This window comes from Pleuronectes platessa, chromosome 15, assembly GCF_947347685.1.
Source record: "Pleuronectes platessa chromosome 15, fPlePla1.1, whole genome shotgun sequence".
NCBI lineage: Eukaryota > Metazoa > Chordata > Actinopteri > Pleuronectiformes > Pleuronectidae > Pleuronectes > Pleuronectes platessa.
This window is the reverse complement of record NC_070640.1, coordinates 945,628-968,048: the sequence shown is the minus strand read 5'-3', so window position 1 is coordinate 968,048 and position 22,421 is coordinate 945,628. Positions and strand designations below refer to the sequence as shown.

General features: G+C 44.5%; 4 protein-coding genes and 1 pseudogene across 4 annotated transcripts in view; 2 read left to right on the top strand and 3 right to left on the bottom strand.

Annotated features, from left to right (window-relative positions):
- nipal4 (NIPA like domain containing 4) overlaps positions 1-7,362 on the bottom strand; it is a gene marked incomplete in the record, with an annotated part of 7,868 nt that extends 506 nt beyond the window's left edge. The window contains 10 exon segments of the mRNA XM_053441136.1: positions 302-514; positions 594-673; positions 2,561-2,728; positions 3,005-3,165; positions 3,251-3,341; positions 3,646-3,661; positions 3,663-3,703; positions 3,910-4,038; positions 5,127-5,231; positions 7,176-7,362. Coding sequence (XP_053297111.1) covers positions 302-514; positions 594-673; positions 2,561-2,728; positions 3,005-3,165; positions 3,251-3,341; positions 3,646-3,661; positions 3,663-3,703; positions 3,910-4,038; positions 5,127-5,231; positions 7,176-7,215 — 1,044 coding nt within the window.
- A 1,109-nt stretch (positions 7,363-8,471) lies between these two features.
- Positions 8,472-8,925, bottom strand: ins (preproinsulin). The gene is made up of 2 exons (XM_053441172.1): positions 8,727-8,925; positions 8,472-8,635 (listed from the first exon to the last, which is right to left on the bottom strand). The coding sequence occupies exons 1-2, from the start codon at positions 8,908-8,910 to the stop codon at positions 8,472-8,474; spliced, it is 348 nt and encodes a 115-aa protein (XP_053297147.1). The 5' UTR covers positions 8,911-8,925.
- Positions 8,926-10,523: 1,598 nt separating this feature from the next.
- Positions 10,524-13,592, bottom strand: LOC128456780 (E3 ubiquitin-protein ligase RNF26). Its single transcript, XM_053441135.1, has 2 exons — positions 13,462-13,592; positions 10,524-12,367 (listed from the first exon to the last, which is right to left on the bottom strand). The coding sequence occupies exons 1-2, from the start codon at positions 13,483-13,485 to the stop codon at positions 11,102-11,104; spliced, it is 1,290 nt and encodes a 429-aa protein (XP_053297110.1). The 5' UTR covers positions 13,486-13,592; the 3' UTR covers positions 10,524-11,101.
- On the top strand, positions 13,528-18,320 carry LOC128456804 (histone H3). The gene is made up of 2 exons (XM_053441171.1): positions 13,528-13,547; positions 17,906-18,320. The coding sequence occupies exon 2, from the start codon at positions 17,910-17,912 to the stop codon at positions 18,318-18,320; it is 411 nt and encodes a 136-aa protein (XP_053297146.1). The 5' UTR covers positions 13,528-13,547; positions 17,906-17,909.
- On the top strand, positions 14,366-20,965 carry LOC128456787 (histone H2AX-like; annotated as a pseudogene).
- The last annotated feature ends 1,456 nt before the right edge of the window (positions 20,966-22,421 follow it).

Below are 22,421 nucleotides of genomic sequence, written 5' to 3'. Positions count from 1 at the left end.
ACTAATATTTAAAATATGAAACATGTAAAAAACAAATCCTGATGCGACCTTATGGTAATAAAATTAAATTAAATAGTCAAAAGAGTCATTTCACTCATAGTTTCAACACTATTGTGCAAAAATACACACATTTTAAATATAAAACAAAGATAAAATTATGCTAATTATTATTGAACCTAATTCAAGGTTTCATCTCAACTGTGGTCACATCTGTGGAGCTTTTTGCTCTCGAGAAAATCTAAAGCTGAAAAGAATTTCATCACTTTCACAGAACACGAATGTGGAGGGGCGGGGTCACGACCTGCAGCTCTTTGAAGAGGTGGAGCATGGCCACGCCCACCACGATGACCACGAAGGCTCCGAGCGTCGTGACCACGTCCACGGCCGTCATGCTCGTCCACTCCTGGAAGAGGATGATGGAGGTGGACAGGACGACGGAGGTGAAGAGGACGTAGTAGACGGGGTAAACCAGCAGCGTGTTGAACGTGTCCAGAGACTTGTTCAGGTAGTTCACCTGCAGGGGGCGATGCAGACACAGCTCAGATACAGAACAACAACAACTTCCTGCCTCCACTGACTCTGAGGAACATCACCTGTGTCACTACGGAGCCGATGAGCGTGAACAGCAGGATCCAGGTGAGAGGACTCGTGAGAACGGAAACATCATCCAACACTAAACACACAAACACACAAACACACAAACACACAAAGACACAAACACACAACACAGTCAACACTTTAACTGGTTTGATTTATTTCTGCTTCCGCTTGAAAACTAAAACCACCTCCGTCCACACTAACACCTGAACACCCGTCACATGACCCTTCACCTACACTGGTCATGTGATGTAAACAGGAAGTAGATCGTCTCCTCTGCAGTTGGTTGCCTAGTAACAGAAACTCCTCTGAAGGAGGAGCAGTGAAGGTGACGAGTCACTGACAGGAAGTGAGACTGACAGGAAGTGAGACTGACAGGAAGTGAGACTGACAGGAAGTGTTACTGACAGGAAGTGAGACTGACAGGAAGTGAGACTGACAGGAAGTGAGACTGACAGGAAGTGAGACTGACAGGAAGTGAGACTGACAGGAAGTGTTACTGACAGGAAGTGAGACTGACAGGAAGTGAGACTGACAGGAAGTGTTACTGACAGGAAGTGAGACTGACAGGAAGTGAGACTGACAGGAAGTGAGACTGACAGGAAGTGAGACTGACAGGAAGTGAGACTGACAGGAAGTGAGACTGACAGGAAGTGAGACTGACAGGAAGTGTTACTGACAGGAAGTGTTACTGACAGGAAGTGAGACTGACAGGAAGTGCTACTTACAGGAAGTGCTACTGACAGGAAGTGTTACTGACAGGAAGTGAGACTGACAGGAAGTGTTACTGACAGGAAGTGTTACTGACAGGAAGTGAGACTGACAGGAAGTGCTACTTACAGGAAGTGCTACTGAAAGGAAGTGTCACTGACAGGAAGTGAGACTGACAGGAAGTGTTACTGACAGGAAGTGTTACTGACAGGAAGTGAGACTGACAGGAAGTGAGACTGACAGGAAGTGAGACTGACAGGAAGTGAGACTGACAGGAAGTGTTACTGACAGGAAGTGAGACTGACAGGAAGTGAGACTGACAGGAAGTGTTACTGACAGGAAGTGAGACTGACAGGAAGTGAGACTGACAGGAAGTGCTACTGACAGGAAGTGCTACTGACAGGAAGTGTCACTGACAGGAAGTGTCACTGACAGGAAGTGTCACTGACAGGAAGTGAGACTGACAGGAAGTGAGACTGACAGGAAGTGAGACTGACAGGAAGTGAGACTGACAGGAAGTGTTACTGACAGGAAGTGAGACTGACAGGAAGTGCTACTGACAGGAAGTGCTACTGACAGGAAGTGTCACTGACAGGAAGTGAGACTGACAGGAAGTGCGACTGACAGGAAGTGCTACTGACAGGAAGTGTCACTGACAGGAAGTGAGACTGACAGGAAGTGTTACTGACAGGAAGTGAGACTGACAGGAAGTGTTACTGACAGGAAGTGAGACTGACAGAAAGTGAGACTGACAGGAAGTGTGACTGACAGGAAGTGCGACTGACAGGATGTGTCACTGACAGGAAGTGTCACTGACAGGAAGTGTCACTGACAGGAAGTGTCACTGACAGGAAGTGTCACTGACAGGAAGTGTCAATGACAGGAAGTGTCACTGACAGGAAGTGTCACTGACAGGAATTGCGACTGACAGGAAGTGCGACTGACAGGAAGTGTCACTGACAGGAAGTGCGACTGACAGGAAGTGTCACTGACAGGAAGTGCGACTGACAGGAAGTGTCACTGACAGGAAGTGCGACTGACAGGAAGTGTCACTGACAGGAAGTGCGACTGACAGGAAGTTTTAGCGTCTATTTTTAAATTGGTTTTGTTCCGGCAGAAGTTGAATGAAAACAGGAAATAAGAGAAACAGTTTTCATCAGTTTCAAATCACAACTTTCACCACTTCTCTATTTTGTGATATGTAAAAAAAAAGAAAGTGTAAACGGCTGGAAACCATGCTGAGGTGTCTTACTGGTGTTGATGGCGATGGCGAGGCCCTTCACCGACGACACCGTGAAGGCTCCGAGCAGCGAGCAGATGCTGATGTAGACGAGGATGTTGGATCGACCGAACCGAGGAGACACATACAAGACGAGCACGGCACACAACAGCAACACAGCTGAGATGAACACCAGGAAACCTGACACACACACACACACACACACACACACACACACACACACACACACACACACACACACACACACACACACACACACACACACACACACACACACACACACACACACACACACACACACACACACACACTTCATTAAATTAATGTTTGGTCCATGTCCCATCTGCTAACATGGAGGAGACAGGATTTATGAGCTATACTGCAGCCAGCCACCAGGGGGCGACAGATATGGTTTGGCTTCACTTGTGAAACTGTCATGTCACCCCCCCCCCTTACCAGGGTCGAGCAGCTTGTCCGTCATGTCCTGTAGTGATGTCACTTCCTGTTCCTCTGGGGCGTGGATGACCAGCAGGATGCTTCCCAACACACACAGCAGACAACCGAGCTTCCCCAGTACGTTCAACACCTCCCCCAACAGGTAGGAGGACAGAACTGCACTGTAACACACACACACACACACACACAGGCTTGTTATTCGTTCTCAGGTGGACGTCTCTCATCAGAAGTGAGACGGGGACAGACCTGATGAGGACACTCAACGCTCCCAGTGGCGTCACCAGCGTCGCCGGGGCGAACATGTAGGCCACGAAGTTACAGGCCTCCCCCGCTCCCACTGCAGGGACACACACATGAAGACACCGTCAGGTCACATGACACAAATGATCACCTGACAATCAGGACATCTTTTTATCTCTACAGTAATATATACATATTTAGAAATTTGTCAATGATTCCTCAGATCTCGTTATCAAACTCTTATAACAAAGAAATGTAATTGATATTTAACAGTTTAAACCATAAACTTTAAATAAAACAGAAATACAATCTAAAACACTTGGAATCTAGTTTATCTGATTCAACAAACACATCTGGTACAAAAGTATAGAATTCAGAAAATAGAATTAATAGATTCCTACTGGTTAGGAGGCCCCCCCCACCAGAGCCAGTCCTTCAGGTAGCCATGACCTCCATCACCTACATGCGCGCACACACACACACACACACACACACACACACACACACACACACACACACACACACACACACACACACACACACACACACACACACACACACACACACACACACACACACACACACACACACACACACAGAGAGAGATGTAAGTGATTATCATGATTTCTTTATCTCTGGTTCCAGTCGACCACACGTCCACTCACCTGCTCTGGTGAGACCTGTGTCGGCCAATCGGAGGAGAGCTTTCTTCTTGAGGATGACGCTGGCGCCGATGAGGAGGGCGGACATCAGAGCCAGCGTGAGGCCGAGCCACAGGTTGTAGGAACTGACGTCTGCAGACAAACAGTGAGTCAGTGTGTGTCTGTGAGGGTGTGTACCTGCAGTGTGTGTGTTCAACGACTTTATCAGACGTGAAAAATCCAAAGAACTTAACTCATGAGTTTTAAAGATAAATAATCAGACTGAGGATTAATCCTGGTTTTAAATCTTCATGTTCTGACAAATGTTTGTGTTCATTTTTTTTTGGTATAAAAAAATTTTAATCAAATGAAAATGTTTAAGTTTAATCTTTCACCTGCAGATTCCCAACAACTGCAACTATGGTTTTATTTAGATTATTGATTAATTTGCAGATTCATTTCTTAATCAATTATTTGTTTGGTCTAGAACATTGGAACAACAATATGAGAGCAACCCCATATGTTTTAACATTCAGGGTGAACAATAATAATAATACCAAAATTGCAATATGAAGCTTTAAATAGAAGCAGACATGTTTATTTCTAATTGAACAATAAAACAAGATATATATATTAAAAATATTAAAAATATTAAGATTGAAAAAGAAAAAAACTGTATTGAATATTTCTTAAAATATAATTGAAGTCTCCATATTTGAGAGTGTAGAAGCTTTTTCACATTCTAAACTTTGGGATCTCAGTTAAATTGTAAAATGTAATAAGGACATTTTAATTATCTGTTGATTTAACCTTTTGTGAATTATTTGCATTGAAGAGATTTTCAGAAAGTTTTGCTTTTAACAAATAAATCTTTTGTCTTCGACAGAGTGAATAATAATGAAAATAACAACAACAACAACAACAATAAGGAAGAAGAAGAAGAAAGTTCCTCATAAACCTTAATGTTCCTCTTCTCATGACAACGACAGAAACGAATCTGACACCAAACAAAACGTTCACTGGTTCATCTGAACTGGTTTGATTGGTTTGTGAACTTCTGTGTTAAAGCTGCTGTGAAACTTAATCTGAAGGAAACCAAACACAATGAGGCTCATTCTTCTTCTTCTTCTTCATGAAGACAGTTTGTGTGAGAAACACTTTAATCTTAACAAAGGGTTTTATAGTTTATATATCACCACCTGTTGTGTGTATGCTGTTGTTCAGTTGTGTGTGTATGTTACCTGTTGTGTGGCTGCTGTTGTTCAGGTGTGTGTGTAACCCTATTTGATCTCCACTGAATGAACACACTGTAGAAGTGGAGCCGCACCACAGCCTCAGTACAGACGCTGCAGACATGACAACATTTTACTTTGTTAACAAAGTAACACAACAGAGGAAACAGCCTCGTCACCATGAAGCCTCAGTTTCACGTTAGTTAGTGAAAACATCTTTAAACCAGAATTAACCATATTTGGAGGAGAGGGGGTGGAGCCTGAATGAGAGCTGGAGGACACGCCCACCATCACCTGCCATTGGACAATACTAGCTGTCAATCACACTGTGGCATCCCCCGGTGCTTTATGGTCTGTTTGAGTCTAAATGATCATAATTCACTAAATGATCATCAGCTGTTTGAAGAAGACTTGAAACTAGAGACTGAGACAGAAACTCCTTCATGTTCACTGACGTTAGAAAGTGAGACGTCACTTTCTATAGAAACTACCAGAGGAGTCGCCCCCTGCTGGTCACTACACAGAAGACACTGTGTAGACTCTTCCTCATTGGCTTCACTCTCTGGACCCGGAGTTTCTGTTTTTCTATAAACAATATGAATCAATTAGAAACGTCTGGTTCGAGAGTCACAAATTGGTTTTGTCAGGTTTGATGATGACGTCTTAGGAATCAGTGCCACATGGTCAATCTATATATCTGTATTGGAAATGTTTCACTCCCCAATACTAATATTTATCTGGCACATGATGTTTATATTGATATTGAAAACAAAAACCATCTCCTGAATGACTGAACATAAACAAAGCTTGAGATTTTTCTAACCCATCGACTGAGCTGAGTAAACGTCAGCTGCTCTGACCTCATGTGTTGTTTGAGTTGCAGGTTTGTGTCAGACGGGTTTGACCCGGCTGCTTGAGAGAGCAACAGGACGAGAGAGCAGACTCAATATTTACACTGTCAACACTGACGCCTCAGTATAAACACAGAGCAGCAGCTCGGCAGCTTCATGTTTGACTTTCATCGGAAACAAACGGAGAAAACCTGAAAAACTGCAATAATGACGGGCGTGTAGAGGTCAGAGGTCGATCAGGCTCAGGAGCTGAGGAGCTGTTTTTAAACCTGAACTGAACAACACACATGTTCCTCACGTGTTCCTGCAATGGAAAGTCAACTTGGAAACAGATTCCAGATCTTCTGGTGATGAGGGCCGACGCCGGTGTGGATGAGCTGTAAACAACAACACTGATCTTTCCACAGCAGAGTTTACACGCAGCCCCCTGGTGGTCTACAGGCTCCGCCCCTGGTGCTCTACAGGCTCCGCCCCTCACCTGGACGTCCACACATGTTCCTGTTTGAACGAGTCGGACCCGACAACCTGCTGCTGCTGCTTCACACACACCAGCTACACAACATGTACACACCCTGTTTTAAAGAGTCTCTTGAATAATGACAGAATTGTTAATATTGGTTTGTTTGTTTGCAGCATTACACAAAAACCAGTAAACAGATTTACAGTAAACTTGGTGGAAGGATGAGACGTGTGTGAGGAAAGAAATATGAATGTCTGAAAACAGATTCATAAAAAATCTGAATTACGTTTTATTTTACAAGAACATCTTTCTTAAGTATTTCATATAATCATCTCCTGTAAATAACTGAGTGTGGCAGAAAACTTATTGTATTTTTCTCTGAGATATAATGGTTGCATAAAGATGAATAAGAGTAATAATGAAAACTTTCTATATATATATATATATATGTTATATATATGTTACAAGCTGCTTTACAAATTAAAAATGAAACATTGAAGACAAACAATAAGAAAAACAACATTAGAGCCAAAACACACAAACAACAAACGTGATGAACTGAAGCTGGTTAAAACTTGAACCTTTACAGAGATGGTGATTCGTGTGTTTTGAATAGAAGAGAATAAAGCTCAGTAACAAGCGGCAGCATCACAGTGAAGCTACTTCCTGCTCTTTGTCCTAACTTCTCTATGTTTGAGCTGATGAGCGGATGAAGATGAAGTGATGAAGACGACGGGTGGTTCTCACCGTTGGTGCACGTCTCGTTCTGCAGGTGAACATCTCGCATGGTGGCGCTTCAGTGGAGGAACAGGAAGTCACGTCCCCGCGAGGAGATGAGACCTGTGGAAACCAAACGAGCAGAAGAAGAAGAAGAAGAAGTTCGATCCTGAAACTCGATGTTTGTCCTCGGCAGGTGGAGACCCTGGCCCCGCCCACTGCAGGTGAGCCGCCGCCCCGCCCACCGGAACAAACACAGGAAGTACAGAGAAACGCCCAATCAAATAATAACAATGAAATAAAATGGAAGCAAAAACAATATTAACGACAAAACAATATAGATATAAAATTATAAAAATAGTAAAATAAATATCTGGGTTGAACACATTTATTTGTTTGAACCCAAAACAACGCGTTTGAAAATAAAACATAATCAAAGTAAAGTTTGTCTCCTTCGTGCTGCCTGATCTTTCACCAGAGGAGGAATGCTGCCCCCGTGTGGCAGTTGTGGGGAAGCACAGGGTGTTGTGTGATAAAGCAATGGGGCAAGAAAGTGATTCGTTTTTTTATAAAAGAAAAAATCAATTAGAACGTTAGTTTGATCTTAACATGTTGATAGAGTTTCAACAAAAATCATTTTTTTATTTAAAGAACTTTTCTGAAAAAAAAAATTGAACTTATACAAAAAAAGCATTAAAAAGAAACCTGGAGGAAACTTGAGAAGACGTTTTTGCTGAGTCATCCAATCTAAAAGTTTGTTTTCCTCTTAATACTCAACTTTATGTTCTTTCCTTATTCCAAATGTATCATTTATTCATCTTTTTCTTATTTGTTTAGGATTTAATTTATGTTTGTGTTCATGCTGTTATTATTGTTTCTCTTTGTTTTTATTGATTGATTTTATTCTGTAAAACTTAATGTCACATTGTTTGTGAGGAATAAAGTCTGATGAATTGATTCTTTGGCTCAAAAGGTTTGTGAAGATTTGCAATGAACTGAAGTTCGGAGTTTGAAAGCAGATGTATATTAATGATTGACGTCTTTACATCACACACCAGTAGCTCCTCCCACTTTGTTCACTGTCGTACTTGTCTAAAATAGTGAAGTTAGTTAATTAATTGAACCTATGACAATAAATGATTTAATAAAAAATGTTCAATCATTAATAACGACAGATGCAGATATTTTCTGAATTCACAAAACTTTATTTTCTAGGAAAAATAATTTCATCCGTTTCTCAGCGTTTCATTTGACAGAGACACAACAGCAGTGCCGCTCCTCTGATGCAAAGGGCCGGGGGGCGATGGGTGGGGGGGGCTAACGGGTTCAGTTGCAGTAGTTCTGCAGGTCGAAGATGTTGCAGGGCTTGTGGCAGCACTGCTCCACGATGCCGCGCTTCACCATCATCTCCATCTGGTCCTTGAAGGCGAACTCGGCCACCTCGTTGTCTCCGCCCGCTGCGGCTCCGCCCGATTTCGGAGGAAGGAAACCTGAGAGACACGAGTTCCTTAACCTCAAGAGACTGCTGAGGAAGTTCTGGTTCATTTCAAGGTTCTGTGTTTGAAGCTGTCGTGTTCTCACCCAGCAGAGAGTCCACGTCTCTCTTGGGGGTGTAGAAGAAGCCTCTCTCGCCACACACCAGGTAGAGGGCGTCGACCAGGTGAGCGCCACAGAGGTGCTGCGGGGGGAGCACGGCCTGGGAGCCCGACCAGGACACGAGCATCAGGACGAGCAGAGACACAGACTGGAGCCACAGAGCCGCCATCTTGGAGGAGAGCTGAAACACACACTTTGATCTTTCATTTCAAAATGAAAGCTTGGACAAAAAATATAATTTTCTAAATGAAATCAGCTTTTAGTTTTGACATGAATACATTAGTGAAGATGTTTTAAATCTTTTACCTTAAGAGATGATGGATCTGAAAATAACTGAAGACGAGGAGAAGCAAAGGATGAAAATGGAGCGAGAACGTAGGGAAAGAACAAGAAGCACAAAAGAACGGTGGAGGAGAAGAGGAGAAGATAGAGGTGTAAATAGAAGTATAGATATAATGGAGGAAAAGAATGAGACCATGCAGCTCAGCTGGAGGAAGAGGAGGTGATGGAGAAGAAGATAAACTGTAGGAGAAAGAGAAGTGGAGGAGCCGGAGAGGAGGTAAAGATGAGAGAAGAAGAAGAGACTTTACCTGTTGAGCTGGAGGAGGTGAGTCTGTGATGAAGAGGAGGAGGAGGAGGAGGAGGGAAGCTGAGATCAGGAAGATGTGAGGAAGACTTGAAGGTCTCCTCTGCTTTTATAGTCCATCACCTCCACCTGGACACGCCCAGGTCTGTCTGTCTGTGTGTGTGTCTGTGTGTGTGTGTGTGTGTGTGTGTGTCTGTGTGTGTGTGTGTGTGTGTGTGTGTCACAGATCATTAGCTGAATAAGTGACTGTTTCCTTCTGATTGAGCGACTTCAACACTTAGTAGAACCAACAGAGTTAATGATCCGACCTGATCCTCTGAGCTCTGGTGATCAGCGGCTGCTGTGCTGAGATCAGCTCTTTTCCTGAAGAGGGAGAAACTCAGAGGAGCTGAAGTGTGAATAATATCATAAGAGTAAAAATGTAAAATCAGGATAAACAGTGAATCTGTGACGTCTTTGAGAAACTTTAGAGAAGTTGATGTCTCTGACATCAGGAGAAGATCAGAGTCTAAATCAATAAATGTGGTTTAATTACTTCTTTTGACTTTAATCTAGTTTATGAACACGTATATAATCTTCAGATCCCCGTCCTGGTTAGTTTGATTTAGTTTGATTTCCAGCAGCTGAACTGATCTTTGTTAAACTGCATCTGGAGCAGATTCAGGATTTCTCAGAGAATCATTCGAGCCGAATGATTCTCTGAGAAATCAGTGGAAATGTTTAAAATCGTTTTGTCTCAATGTCAAAGAAATGTATGAGCCATTTATGAGTCATAAAGAAACAGACGACATGTTTGTAGAACTGATGTTTGTGAGTTTGTGTGATTTGATGGAGCTCGTTTGAATTGAAGATCGTGTGATGTTTGGAATTAGAACTGATAAAAACCTTTCACTGAGATTTTCCATTCGTTTTTTTTAAGCTCTCACAGACACACACCCTCAGACTCACACTCACAGACACACACTCACACACTCACACAGGGTTAATGGTGTCATAGTTCTGCTGACTGAGCTCTTGTCGCAGCTTGTTTGTCACCGATCAGAAACCTAACAAACCGTGAAAACCGTCACCAGGAAAAGTCTTCATGACGGAAAAAGTCTTTCTGAGAACGTCTCACACAGTCTGACACACACACACACACACACACACTCTGTCACACAAACACAATCTTCACAAATGAAAAGCAGCATTTTGACTTCTTTCTTTTTGGTTCATTTATTAATGGTTCCTTCCATCTTGTGCTTAGAACTCACCTGGAGAGCATTTAGTAGATTATAGGAATAAGAACAAAATCAAATACTAGAATGTTTCACATCAAGTGAAGAAAGACAAATGAAGTCCAGATTCAGTGAATCAAATATTAAAGTCGTTCATCTGCTGCTAAAAGAAAAAGGTTCTTCTGCTAATGAGGAAGAACTGTGAGCAGATCTCCGGTCAGAAGACGTCTCTGTTTGAATCCAGTGTGAACGACTGATGTGAACTTTAACACTTTACGTTCTGGTTTCTAGAAGCTGAAGAGAAACTCTACTGAAGAGAAAGAGAGAAGTTATACAGACGATCGTTGAACATCACTGAACAGGAATTCTACTGTTTCTGAAATCTCAAAACAGTTGGTCCCAGTTTCATGAATCCAGAATTGACAGATTCAAGTTTCTCATTTAGTCTCAAACACAAAAGTTTCAAATTCACCTTCAAGGAGAAAAGAAACTCACTAAAAACAGGAAGTTCAGAAGAATGAAGAATAAATCGTCAGTTTCCTGTTCAGGGCGACGCGTCAGAGGAAGACGTCGAGCGTCTGAGTGATGCTCTGCCGGCAGAGCGGGCAGCAGCGCTGCGGCACGGGGCGGCGCTCTGTCAGGATGTCGGCGCAGTGGCGGCAGAGGCAGAGGTGTCGGCAGGGCAGCAGCAGCACCGTCTTGTTGAAGTCGTGACAGATGACACACTTCTTCCTCTCCTCCTGCTCGTTCAGCAGGTGGAGCAGCTCCCCGTCCTCCGCGGCCGAGTTGGACGGAGACGTCCTCGTCCGGCCGCCGCACGCCGGCTCGCCATCCTGCTGAGCGAGGTGCGGCACCGCGTCCGGCTGACTCTGGGCGTTTCCTCGAGGCGGTCGGTCCTGTGAGGTTAAACCACCTGCGTCTGTGTTCAAGAGCCTGGTTCGAGTCCGGTCCTCTGCTGTCCTGGTGTGGGCGGCGCGCTGGGCCCGAGCGGGCTCCACCATCGCTGCGTACAGCCGGCGCACGGCCGCCTGGACGCCATGAGCTCCCGGCAGAGCGTTGACCAGGCGGAGGCTCAGCTGACCAGCAAGCACAGGAAGTCTGGGGTTCAACACCAGCAAAGTCAGTGAGATAATGGCCACAGTGGCGAGCAGCCCGTGTGAGTCGACCACGAAGACCGTGATGAAGACGCGTCCCAGCGCTTCGAGGAAGTCCAGCAGCAGCTGGCACGGCGTCCACAGCAGCACGGAGGCGCCCACCAGGCAGCTGTACAGGAAGGTCAGCAGGGTCAGCGCCAGGTCCACCACCTTGTGGACGGGGCCGGCCACCGCGTCCCAGACGCCCGCCAGCGCAGACAGACAGTTCTGCGTGCTGATGAGCATGACGTTGACCACCGTGTTGACAAAGTACAGAATGAGGCTGAGGGCAATGAGGACGCCCTCGCACGTCTGCCGCAGGATGCAGCACGCTAACGTGAACCCGCGGTGCAGCATGTCCTTCATGCGCCACGCCATGTGACAGAAGAGGTGTCCCACCATCTTGAAACTCTCCAGCACTCCTCCCAGCATCTGCAGCCAGTCCTCCATGGCGTGCAGGGCTCCGTGGGCGGCGCAGGAGACGGTGAGGAAGGAGAAAAGAGCAAAGTTCCAGTATTCAACCAGAGCGGAGCCGCTCCGGCCGACCATGCTGCTGCTGCTGCGGAGGGAAACGCAGACGCTGCACAGGAAGTGAAGCAGCCGGCCGAACGGGGCGAGGAGCAGGAGGCAGCCGACGTCCACACATCTCCAGACTCCAGCCAGCACCAGGCTCACCTCGTCCAGCGCCGCCTGCAGGGGGGGGGGGGATATTTAACTGATCACATCTGACTCATATGAAGCAAATGAGAGTTTCTGCAAAGTTCATGTTACATTGAAACGTTTGTATATCACACGTTGGAATAAGATGGAACTTGATTGTTCATCTGCGTGAAAAGTCTTTGTCTCAACAATAAACAAACGACAACAGAGAGAAATTAAATCAGACACAGAGGAAGAGCCGGTCTGTGGATCGATGACACTTTGTGGACAGACTCTATAGCGCCCCCCAGAGACCAAAGGTGAACACCAGCTGAAGAGAGGATGGTCTCCATCAGTCAGGAAGCTGGAGTTCTCCCCCGGCCTCTCAGGAAATATAATAACACAATGTGTTCACATCTGACACGACGCTGCAGAGTCTCTGAAGCTTCAGGGACTGAACCACAGATCTGAACACGATCTAGAACCTGCTCCTGTCTCCAGTCACTGAGCCACTGGGACATTTCTTAAACCTTCTACAAGTTTCCCAGCAGGTGAGACTCAGAGTCCAGTGCAGGAAGTGGCCTGTAGGACGTAGAGAGGTCAGAGGTCAGCTAGTGGTGAAGAACCAACCTGCCCAGCTGAACCTGGTCCCGTGACACTGCTGCTGTCAGACGTTGTTACTAATATCACGAGCATTGAACTGGTGTAGTACAGAGTATTACATGTGGATATACATGTAATACTCTGTACTACACCATGTGAGCTTCCTCTCAGCTCAGACTCTGACTGACCTCCTCTGTCCCTGCTTTAGTTTCACAAACATGGAAATGTCCAGAACCTCGTTTCAGAAGCTTTAATGAGGAACCTCGGTTCTGTGATGGAGGCCGAGAACCCGTCAGAGGAACCAGGGGAACCTGAACCTGGAACTGGGATCAATGGGATCCAGGTGTTGAGGTGTCAGTGACCTGGAGGATGGATCTAACTCATCGATCGTCTTTTTAAACGATCCGCTTCACGAGGCTCGAGTCCCCTTCATGTGAAGATGCATTAGCTTGTTGCTAACATCAGATCGGAGCTGTTTCCTCCGCACGCAGAACCGGAGGGGGAACAGAACCGGGGCCGAACCCGCGTGTGGTGTCACTCACCGCGGCGACGTGACGCAGAAACATCGCATCTCTGAAGCTTCAGGAGAAACTGACGCGACGCTTCTAGTTTATTTAGCTTCTCTTCCGTCTTCCTTCTGGTTTCCTGACCGGTGTTGATACTGAGTCTCCAGCGCACCAGCGCCACCTCCTGCTCCGGAGTGTGAATCACAGCGACTGAATTGTCACAAAAACAATTTGTATAATCTTATTTTCGCGTTGAAATTAAACCTTCATATTATTTACGCTGTATTTTAAGTATCTCCACCGGCACCGTGTGTTTCTGTTCATTGAAATGTCTCCAGCCACACTTTGATTTCCACACAAGACAATGAAAAGTATAATGAAATGCAGTATTATTATTATCACACTCATAAGTTCCTCATATCAATTTTGAGTGTTTGTCTCCACGACGTCTGGTGCTTCAACGGGAAAGGAGTCAAATATCCTGATTGTTGTCCTGAGATTGTTCCTGTGCTCTCTACTCTATCATCGTTGTGACAGAGCCTGTATGTGTGCGTGCGTGCGTGCGTGTGTGTGTGTGTGTGTGTGCGTGTGTGTGTGTGTTCTTATGGGAATGTGTGTGTTTGTGGTACTGGACGAACCCAGTGGCTCAGACTACTTCCTGTACTTCCTGTAATTTTCAATAATGAAAAAAAATCCGTATTATGAACTGACTATTGTCTAATTATTTGATTTCACTCTCTTTAATGAATATCGTTAAATATATCAATATCACTTCCGGTATAACCGAGCTTTACTCTGAAGTCTGAGCGTAAAGCGGAAACGCTCTCTGATTGGAGGATTTGACTCACGCTGCTTGTGGCCAATGAGCGAGCAGCTGCAGTTGTATAAAGTCTCCAGTCGCGCTCTGGACGTCACTTCCTTTCTTCTCAGTAAATCTACAGAAGCTTGAAAATGTCTGGACGAGGAAAGACCGGCGGCAAAGCTCGTGCTAAGGCCAAGACCCGCTCCTCCCGGGCCGGGCTCCAGTTCCCGGTGGGCCGCGTCCACAGGCTGCTCCGCAAGGGGAACTATGCGCACCGGGTGGGAGCCGGAGCTCCGGTCTACCTGGCCGCTGTGCTCGAGTACCTGACCGCTGAGATCCTGGAGCTGGCCGGGAACGCAGCCCGCGACAACAAGAAGAGCCGCATCATCCCCCGCCACCTGCAGCTCGCGGTCCGCAACGACGAGGAGCTCAACAAGCTGCTGGGGGGAGTCACCATCGCTCAGGGCGGAGTGCTGCCCAACATCCAGGCGGTGCTGCTGCCCAAGAAGACCGAGAAGGCCGCCGGCAAGAAGTGAGCCGCGCCCCGGTCCTCACCACCACACAACGGCTCTTTTAAGAGCCACTCACCCGCCCTCAAGAGCTGATTGTCCCCGTTAGAAACACCAGTTTACCGCTGTAGCACAAAGTCAAGATCCTAGATCGTCCAGTTCAAACCGAGAAACTAAACGGCTGGCCTGTAAATTAAGTTCAGTCTTAAAACCTGAAATTGACTGAGTCCACAGGAAGTCATAGATATAACTAATATATTTGTCATGTTTTGTAAATAAAAATACAAGAAACTACAAAATGAGTGCTTCACGGCGCGCTCACACATACTCTCGCCTGCAGTCCTCTGTTACGTCCGCAGAAGAGAAAAAGGGAAGCGGTAAACAATTCCTAACATTTAAATTCATTAAAACAGAGATGGTTTAAATTCACTGGAGAACCGATGGAGGAGAAAGTAAAACCATCAGCACTGAATTCTACCAAACATGTTGAATCTCAACCCTAAAACTCCAAAGTCATCACTTGTGTTAAAACATCTGCATCTGAATACTTATGTATGACGAGGAAAATGAGAGGAAAACGGAACATGTGGGAGAACTGTATCCATACCATTTAAAGACTGGGGGAAAGCTCTTCATTATATTCATATGTATATATACTTCTGGGTTTCATCCAGCATCCATAGGTTTAATTAAATTAGATGTCTAATCAACAGTTCATATATATGCCAGTGTTTTAACAATCATTTCAACATCAAGACAAATTAAACGTGATCGAACATCTCAGTTGTATGAAGAAGCTTCTGGTGCAAAACTGAACTACAACAAAACACGGAGTCTGGTTTGATAGAAAGGAAAAATGACCTGTGAGCAACATCCAAAACAAAATGGCCATTTTATTTATTAACATAAGTGGGACTGCTATGAAAGAAATTGGGAAACTACAGAATTGTGATATAAGAAGAATTACAACAATTGGAAACAAATCAATTTGATACAAAACCAGAATTTAATAATGAAGATATTTGTCTTGTTTGTTTGACATTTTATCATCACAGACAGAACAAGAAAAACTAAATTATATCACAGTGACTTCATTTGGGGAACAACTAGAGAAGATACACAAAGGAAAGATATAAATGGAGGTTTGATCTGTGGAACTGGGTTTATAATAAAGATTGGTACAAGTATCTAAAAATGTGTTTTGGATCGGCAAAGTGAGATGGAGGAAAAAGAAAGGACGAGGAAAAAACTCCATACAAACTAGTTTTCAGTGATTTTATCGATGATTTAAAAGTCCTAAACATCGACTGGATGAGATGTAAATAAATCAGATCTGTGATGGCAATTTGTCCAATAAACACCGGTGCCCCCCCGGGCTGCTCAGTCCTCTCCTGTCCTCCCTGTTCACACATGACTGCGTGGCCACAGCTCCAACACCACCAGTCTGCTGATGACACTACTGTCATGGGCCTGATCACCGGCCACGAGGAGAAGGTCAGAGAGGAGGTCAGAGCCCTGACATCTAGGTGCCAGGACAACAACCTCCATCTCAACGTCAGCAGAACGAAGGAGCTGATCGTGAACTACAGGAAGAGAGGAGGAGAAGAACAGCTTCACGGATATCTTCAACACTTCTCTGAGTCAGGCTGCTGTTCCATCACATCTCAAGACCTCCATCACCGCCTGGTACGGCAGCTGCACCGCCCTGAACCGTGAGGCTCTACAGAGGGTGGTGCAGTCCGCCCAGCACATCACCAGGACGGAGCTACCATCCATAGAGGACCTCTACACCCAGCGGTGCAGGAAGAAGAGCAGCCGGATCATCAAAGACCCCCATCACCCAAACCATGAACTGTTCTCCTGCTGCCGTCTGGCCGACGGTACCGCAGCACCGGGCCGGCAGCACCGGGCTCAGAGACAGTTTCATCCCCCAGGACATAAAACTTTTAAACTCCTCTGAACTAAAATAACTCCACCAAACCAGCACCGTGACATTTTTGCATATTTGCATATTTGCACAAATTGCACTATTGTTGTTTTATTTTATCTTCAGCTGTTTATATATATATTTAGATACATATACTTTATTTTCTATTTTAAATTTGATATTCTATGTTATTCTATTTTATAGTATTTCTATTTAATTTCTTAGGTTGTAATTTGTTGAGCATTGTTAGAAGAGAGCCTGAGACTCAAGCTTTTCACTGCCAGCGACTGCTTCATGTTATTGTTCTCTATTTGGTAATAAAAATCTTACTCTGGTTATTGATACTGTGTATTTACCCTTGTTATTTAAACCGTATATTGATACTGTGTATTAATACTGTATATTGATACTTTGTAATTACTCTGGTTATTGATGCTGTGTATTTACGCTGTGTATTGATACTGTGTATTTACCCTGTGTATTAATACTGTGTATTATACTGTGTATTTACTCTGTGTATTGATACTGTGTATTTACTCTTCTTATTTTTAAGATGCATTTATTTGTCCCAAACACAGACACACTCATGCAGGAAGGGACATGGAACCTCTGCTTTTGACCCATCTGGTGCAGGACACACAGAGCAGTGAGCGACCATGTACGGCGCCCGGGGAGCAGATGTTGGGGGAGTAAGGTGCCTTGCTCAGGGGCACTAGACAGGGTAGGGAGAATCCTCTTGGATTTTTGGGCAGATCAATCCAGGTTCGTCTTTTTGTTGTTTCTCCGTGGAGTCGAACCAGAGACCTTTTCTGTTTTAATACTGTGTATTTACTCTGTATATTGAAACTGTGTATTTACTCTTATTATTGATAATGTGTATTTACTCTTGTTATTGATACTGTGTATTCATACTGCTTATTTACTCTGTGTATTGATACTTCTTATTTACTCTGTTTATTGATACTGTGTACTTGTACTGTCTTGGCTCTAAAATCTACAGAAAGAACATTTGACCAGTTTCTGAATCTTTGAACACGTGATCGGTATAATGTCATTGTTGAGGCCAAACCCCACCAACGTGGATGATTGGTTTACTTTGAACTTTCAAATTCCTTTTGTCCAATCGTTGATCAGATAAAGCGCGCGCTTCCACCGGCCAGGACCAATCAGCGCCGAGCTGGATGCGGCAGCTTGTATAAAGAGCGCCTCTCTCCGCTGCATCACCACAAACCGACTGAAGAGGAAAATGGCTCGAACCAAGCAGACCGCCCGTAAGTCCACCGGAGGGAAGGCTCCCAGGAAGCAGCTGGCCACCAAGGCCGCCCGGAAGAGCGCCCCGGCCACCGGCGGAGTGAAGAAGCCTCACCGCTACCGGCCCGGGACCGTGGCTCTCAGAGAGATCCGCCGCTACCAGAAGTCCACCGAGCTGCTGATCCGCAAGCTGCCCTTCCAGCGCCTGGTCCGCGAGATCGCTCAGGACTTCAAGACCGACCTGCGCTTCCAGAGCTCCGCCGTCATGGCTCTGCAGGAGGCCAGCGAGGCCTACCTGGTCGGCCTGTTCGAGGACACCAACCTGTGCGCCATCCACGCCAAGAGGGTCACCATCATGCCCAAAGACATCCAGCTGGCCCGCCGCATCCGCGGGGAGAGAGCATAACTTGACCGCACTCCTCTCACCACACAACGGCTCTTTTAAGAGCCACTCACCCGCAGTGAAGCAGCAAATTACTCCTTCAATAAGATCCGTGTTGTAGTGAGACTGATTCAGGTTCATCACATAAGGAGCCGACACGTGGTTCAGCATCAGGAGAACAAGACAGGGGAAAAAACACTGTCATTACCTCACTGGGGGGGGCTCATATATATATATATATACATGAGATATCTATTTCCTAAGGAAAGTTAAGATCAGTTTAACTCCACAGATCCATAGAGGAAACTACACAGCAGCAGAGTGATAATTAATAAAAGCTGTGAACAGTTTCTCTGTCTCGTGTTAAAGAGGTTTTAACAGTCACTCGTTCTGAGTCTGAACGAGAGGAGCTGAAGCTTCTCGTGATCAAACACTAAAAGGTACAACGTGGTAAATTCCCCTTCAGACTGACTCTGAAATAGTGAAAGTCTCCACAGGCACCAGTAGCTTCCATGATGTCTCGTTCATCCAGAGAACCTGCTAGATCCACCAGAACTCAGAAGATGAGACATGTCGCTCCTGGATTTACAGTTAATGAGAAATCTGTTTGTTTTAACATTGAAAGCTCCAGCATGACACCTGATGGAGTTATGACCTGGTGAGGGCTCTGAAATAAAGAGAGAATCGTAGTCTTTTACAAGGACTTTATTCTTTGATAGGAAGGTCAGACATTCCTCCAGCATGTGAGAACCGTTCTGCACAGGAAGCAGCTGCTGGTGGTGATTATCATGCAGTGAACAGATGAACTGTGTGTGTGTGATGAGATGAAGCTTCATGAAGCAGTGAAGTTTTCCATCCAACTGGTTCACTCATTGGCCGAAGCTTAATTTGCTCAACTGCGCCATCAAGTGGACAATACATGGCAGGCAGAGTGATAATGACACCATGGCTTTGGTGTGAGTGACGCTTTGAATTGAATAAATGAATGAATGATGTTTGTGACGCCAATACATGAATTATGAACTTATTAATATGGTGTCTGTCTTTCTGATACAATGGAGGGGTCAAAAGGGAAAGTGGAAACCAATTGGGCAGAGCGTTGTGATGTGAACACGCTTGTGTAACTTGGGACAACATGTAACACGTAAAATATGGACATTTTAAACATTTTTATTAAAAAAATTACAACTTGAGAGGCTTTGATCATCACAACTAGCGTCATCAACAGGCCTTGATACACACTTCGACATGGAAGGACACATCACAAATGAACGTGGGGGGGGGGGGGGGGGACCAGCACAATTTTTATTTTTTGGAAGAAGTTATTTTAGTGAGTACAGAATAAGCAAGGAGGGTTGAGGATGAAATCAGTTTACACACCCGACAAATGAAAAAGACTTTCCTCTGTGAGATTAAAGTTTCTGCTGCTCTGCAAACAAAGTGCAGATCTCAACATGAACAGACAGAAACACCGCTGCAGTTTGAGAAGATGAAAACAAGCTCATTACAGCAACTCGCACCTAAGAGAGACTCACAAATGGACTTTTGTTGCACATGTTGAGCTTTGTTGTTATTGTTCTACAAAATCTGTTTTTGAAAAAGCAAAGTCTGACAAAGCATCTGGAGACAAAATATCACACTGACTGGTTTGTAAGGTTGAAATTATGTTTTATTATAAATTACTCAGAGAAAAGGGAAAAGAATTATTTTGAGCTGGACATTTTTTCTAAAAAAATGTAACCTGTTTTGATACAATATAGCTCGGGCTGAACCTGAAGTAAAGGTTACGATTAAATACAAATATATTCTAATCCACTCTCACCAGTTTAAACAAATTATCTTATTTTCAGTTCTTCATGAAGACTTTAATATTTACTGTGAATCAAACTTTACAAAGAGGATCTTAAACATCATTCCTAAAAAATACTTTTACAAACGCCAATTAAAACTAAAAAACGTAAACAGTATGTATAATTATCATCACTATCATTATTTTTAACAATATGTTCTGTATTATGAACTGAAATGATACAATATTCAGTGATTATTTGATTTCACCCTCTTATTCTGTAATGAATATCGTTGAAAATATCACTATAACTTCCGGTAAAACCGAGCTTTACTCTGAAGTCTGAGCGTAAAGCGGAAACGCTTTTTGATTGGAGGATTTGACTCACGCTGCTTGTGGCCAATGCGCGAGCAGCTGCAGTTGTATAAATTCTCCAGTCGCGCTCTGGACGTCACTTCCTTTCTTCTCAGTAAATCTACAGAAGCTTGAAAAAATGTCTGGACGAGGAAAGACCGGCGGTAAAGCTCGTGCTAAGGCCAAGACCCGCTCCTCCCGGGCCGGGCTCCAGTTCCCGGTGGGCCGCGTCCACAGGCTGCTCCGCAAGGGGAACTATGCGCACCGGGTGGGAGCCGGAGCTCCGGTCTACCTGGCCGCTGTGCTCGAGTACCTGACCGCTGAGATCCTGGAACTGGCCGGGAACGCAGCCCGCGACAACAAGAAGAGCCGCATCATCCCCCGCCACCTGCAGCTCGCGGTCCGCAACGACGAGGAGCTCAACAAGCTGCTGGGGGGAGTCACCATCGCTCAGGGAGGAGTGCTGCCCAACATCCAGGCGGTGCTGCTGCCCAAGAAGACCGAGAAGGCCGCCGGCAAGAAGTGAGCCGCGCACCGGTCCTCACCACCACACAACGGCTCTTTTAAGAGCCACTCACCCGCCCTCAAGAGCTGATTGTCCCCGTTAGAAACACCAGTTTACCGCTGTAGCACAAAGTCAAGATCCTGGATCGTCCAGTGATCATCAGGTCATTCACAATCAGTCACTTCAATAAACCATAACATCGTTAGTTTATATGAAGGACATTATGGAAGTTCCATCTTCGACCAGGTGGTAGTGACGTTCAGGTGATGGGACCTCTGTAAAAGTCCCAGTTTAGAACCAGAGGTCATCATGTCTGCCCCAGTAGATGAGATGTTAGGGACCAGCTCACGTGAGGAACATGTTCTTTCAGGTGTATCAGTCAGACACTGGTAAAGCAGTGTGTGTGGACCTGGAATCAGAAGGCAAACCAGTCTGAAGATGTCTCCCACACTTCCCAGTATATCACCCTCAACCACATCATACAATGTAACAACACATCCATGAATAGCTGATGTTGGTAAATGAGCGTAGAGACATAGTAAAGTAATAAAGAAGTAAATCTTAATCCAGTATTTATGAACTGAAATTCACTGACAAATGCATATAATGATAATTACTGTGATGTTTCCAGTATGAGATTTCAAAGCAATATTCTAGAACATGTGTCGTCAGTTCGTTTTTACTGTGTATTAGCCAGAATCGCTTTTAAGTAAAACATTTCTTTGACCATGTTTAATTTATCAGAGAAAATGTACAACAAAGATCACCAGACGACAGTAAAAGACAAAATATGATGAAAAGGTCAAATTGACATTTTCATCATGAAAACTAACATAACCAACTAAGCTTAACCATATTATACAAATTAACGCTTCTTAAAACAAGGGAATTCACTAAATCTTGAATTCGAAAATATATATATATTAAACCTAAGTCCTGAGGTGTTAAACTTGAGAAACAGGTTTATATATACTGTATTAAAAAACTCCTAAGTTCTCCAAGTTATTCTTCCATCATTGAGTTTGTTAAATAAATAGATTCAATCCACACGTCTGCAGGTGTTTATTTTATATAAGTTATGACTGTGGAGTTTTTAGTGAAGTGAATAGAGATGTTTAGAAGAGTCCAGGAGCTGGAGCTGTCCCTGGTTCAGGTCGTCTCCGCTGCGGACGTATTAGAGGACCGAACGAGCGAATATGAGTTGTCTTTGTGGGAAATTAAATTGTTTTTTCACTTTACAAATATCGTGAAAAGCAAAACTTTTATATTTTATAAAAGACTAGAATTGTCTTGTTTATTGGCTTTGTGTCGTTTTGAAGAACGAATCACTGAATCGCTTATTCGGTCCTCTATTACGTCCGCAGCTGAGACGAACTGAACCAGAGAGCTGCAGGTCCAACTAAGTCATAATTTATAATTAATAAACACCTGTAGACGTGTAGATAAAATATATTAAATGAAGAAGCTCAATGATGGA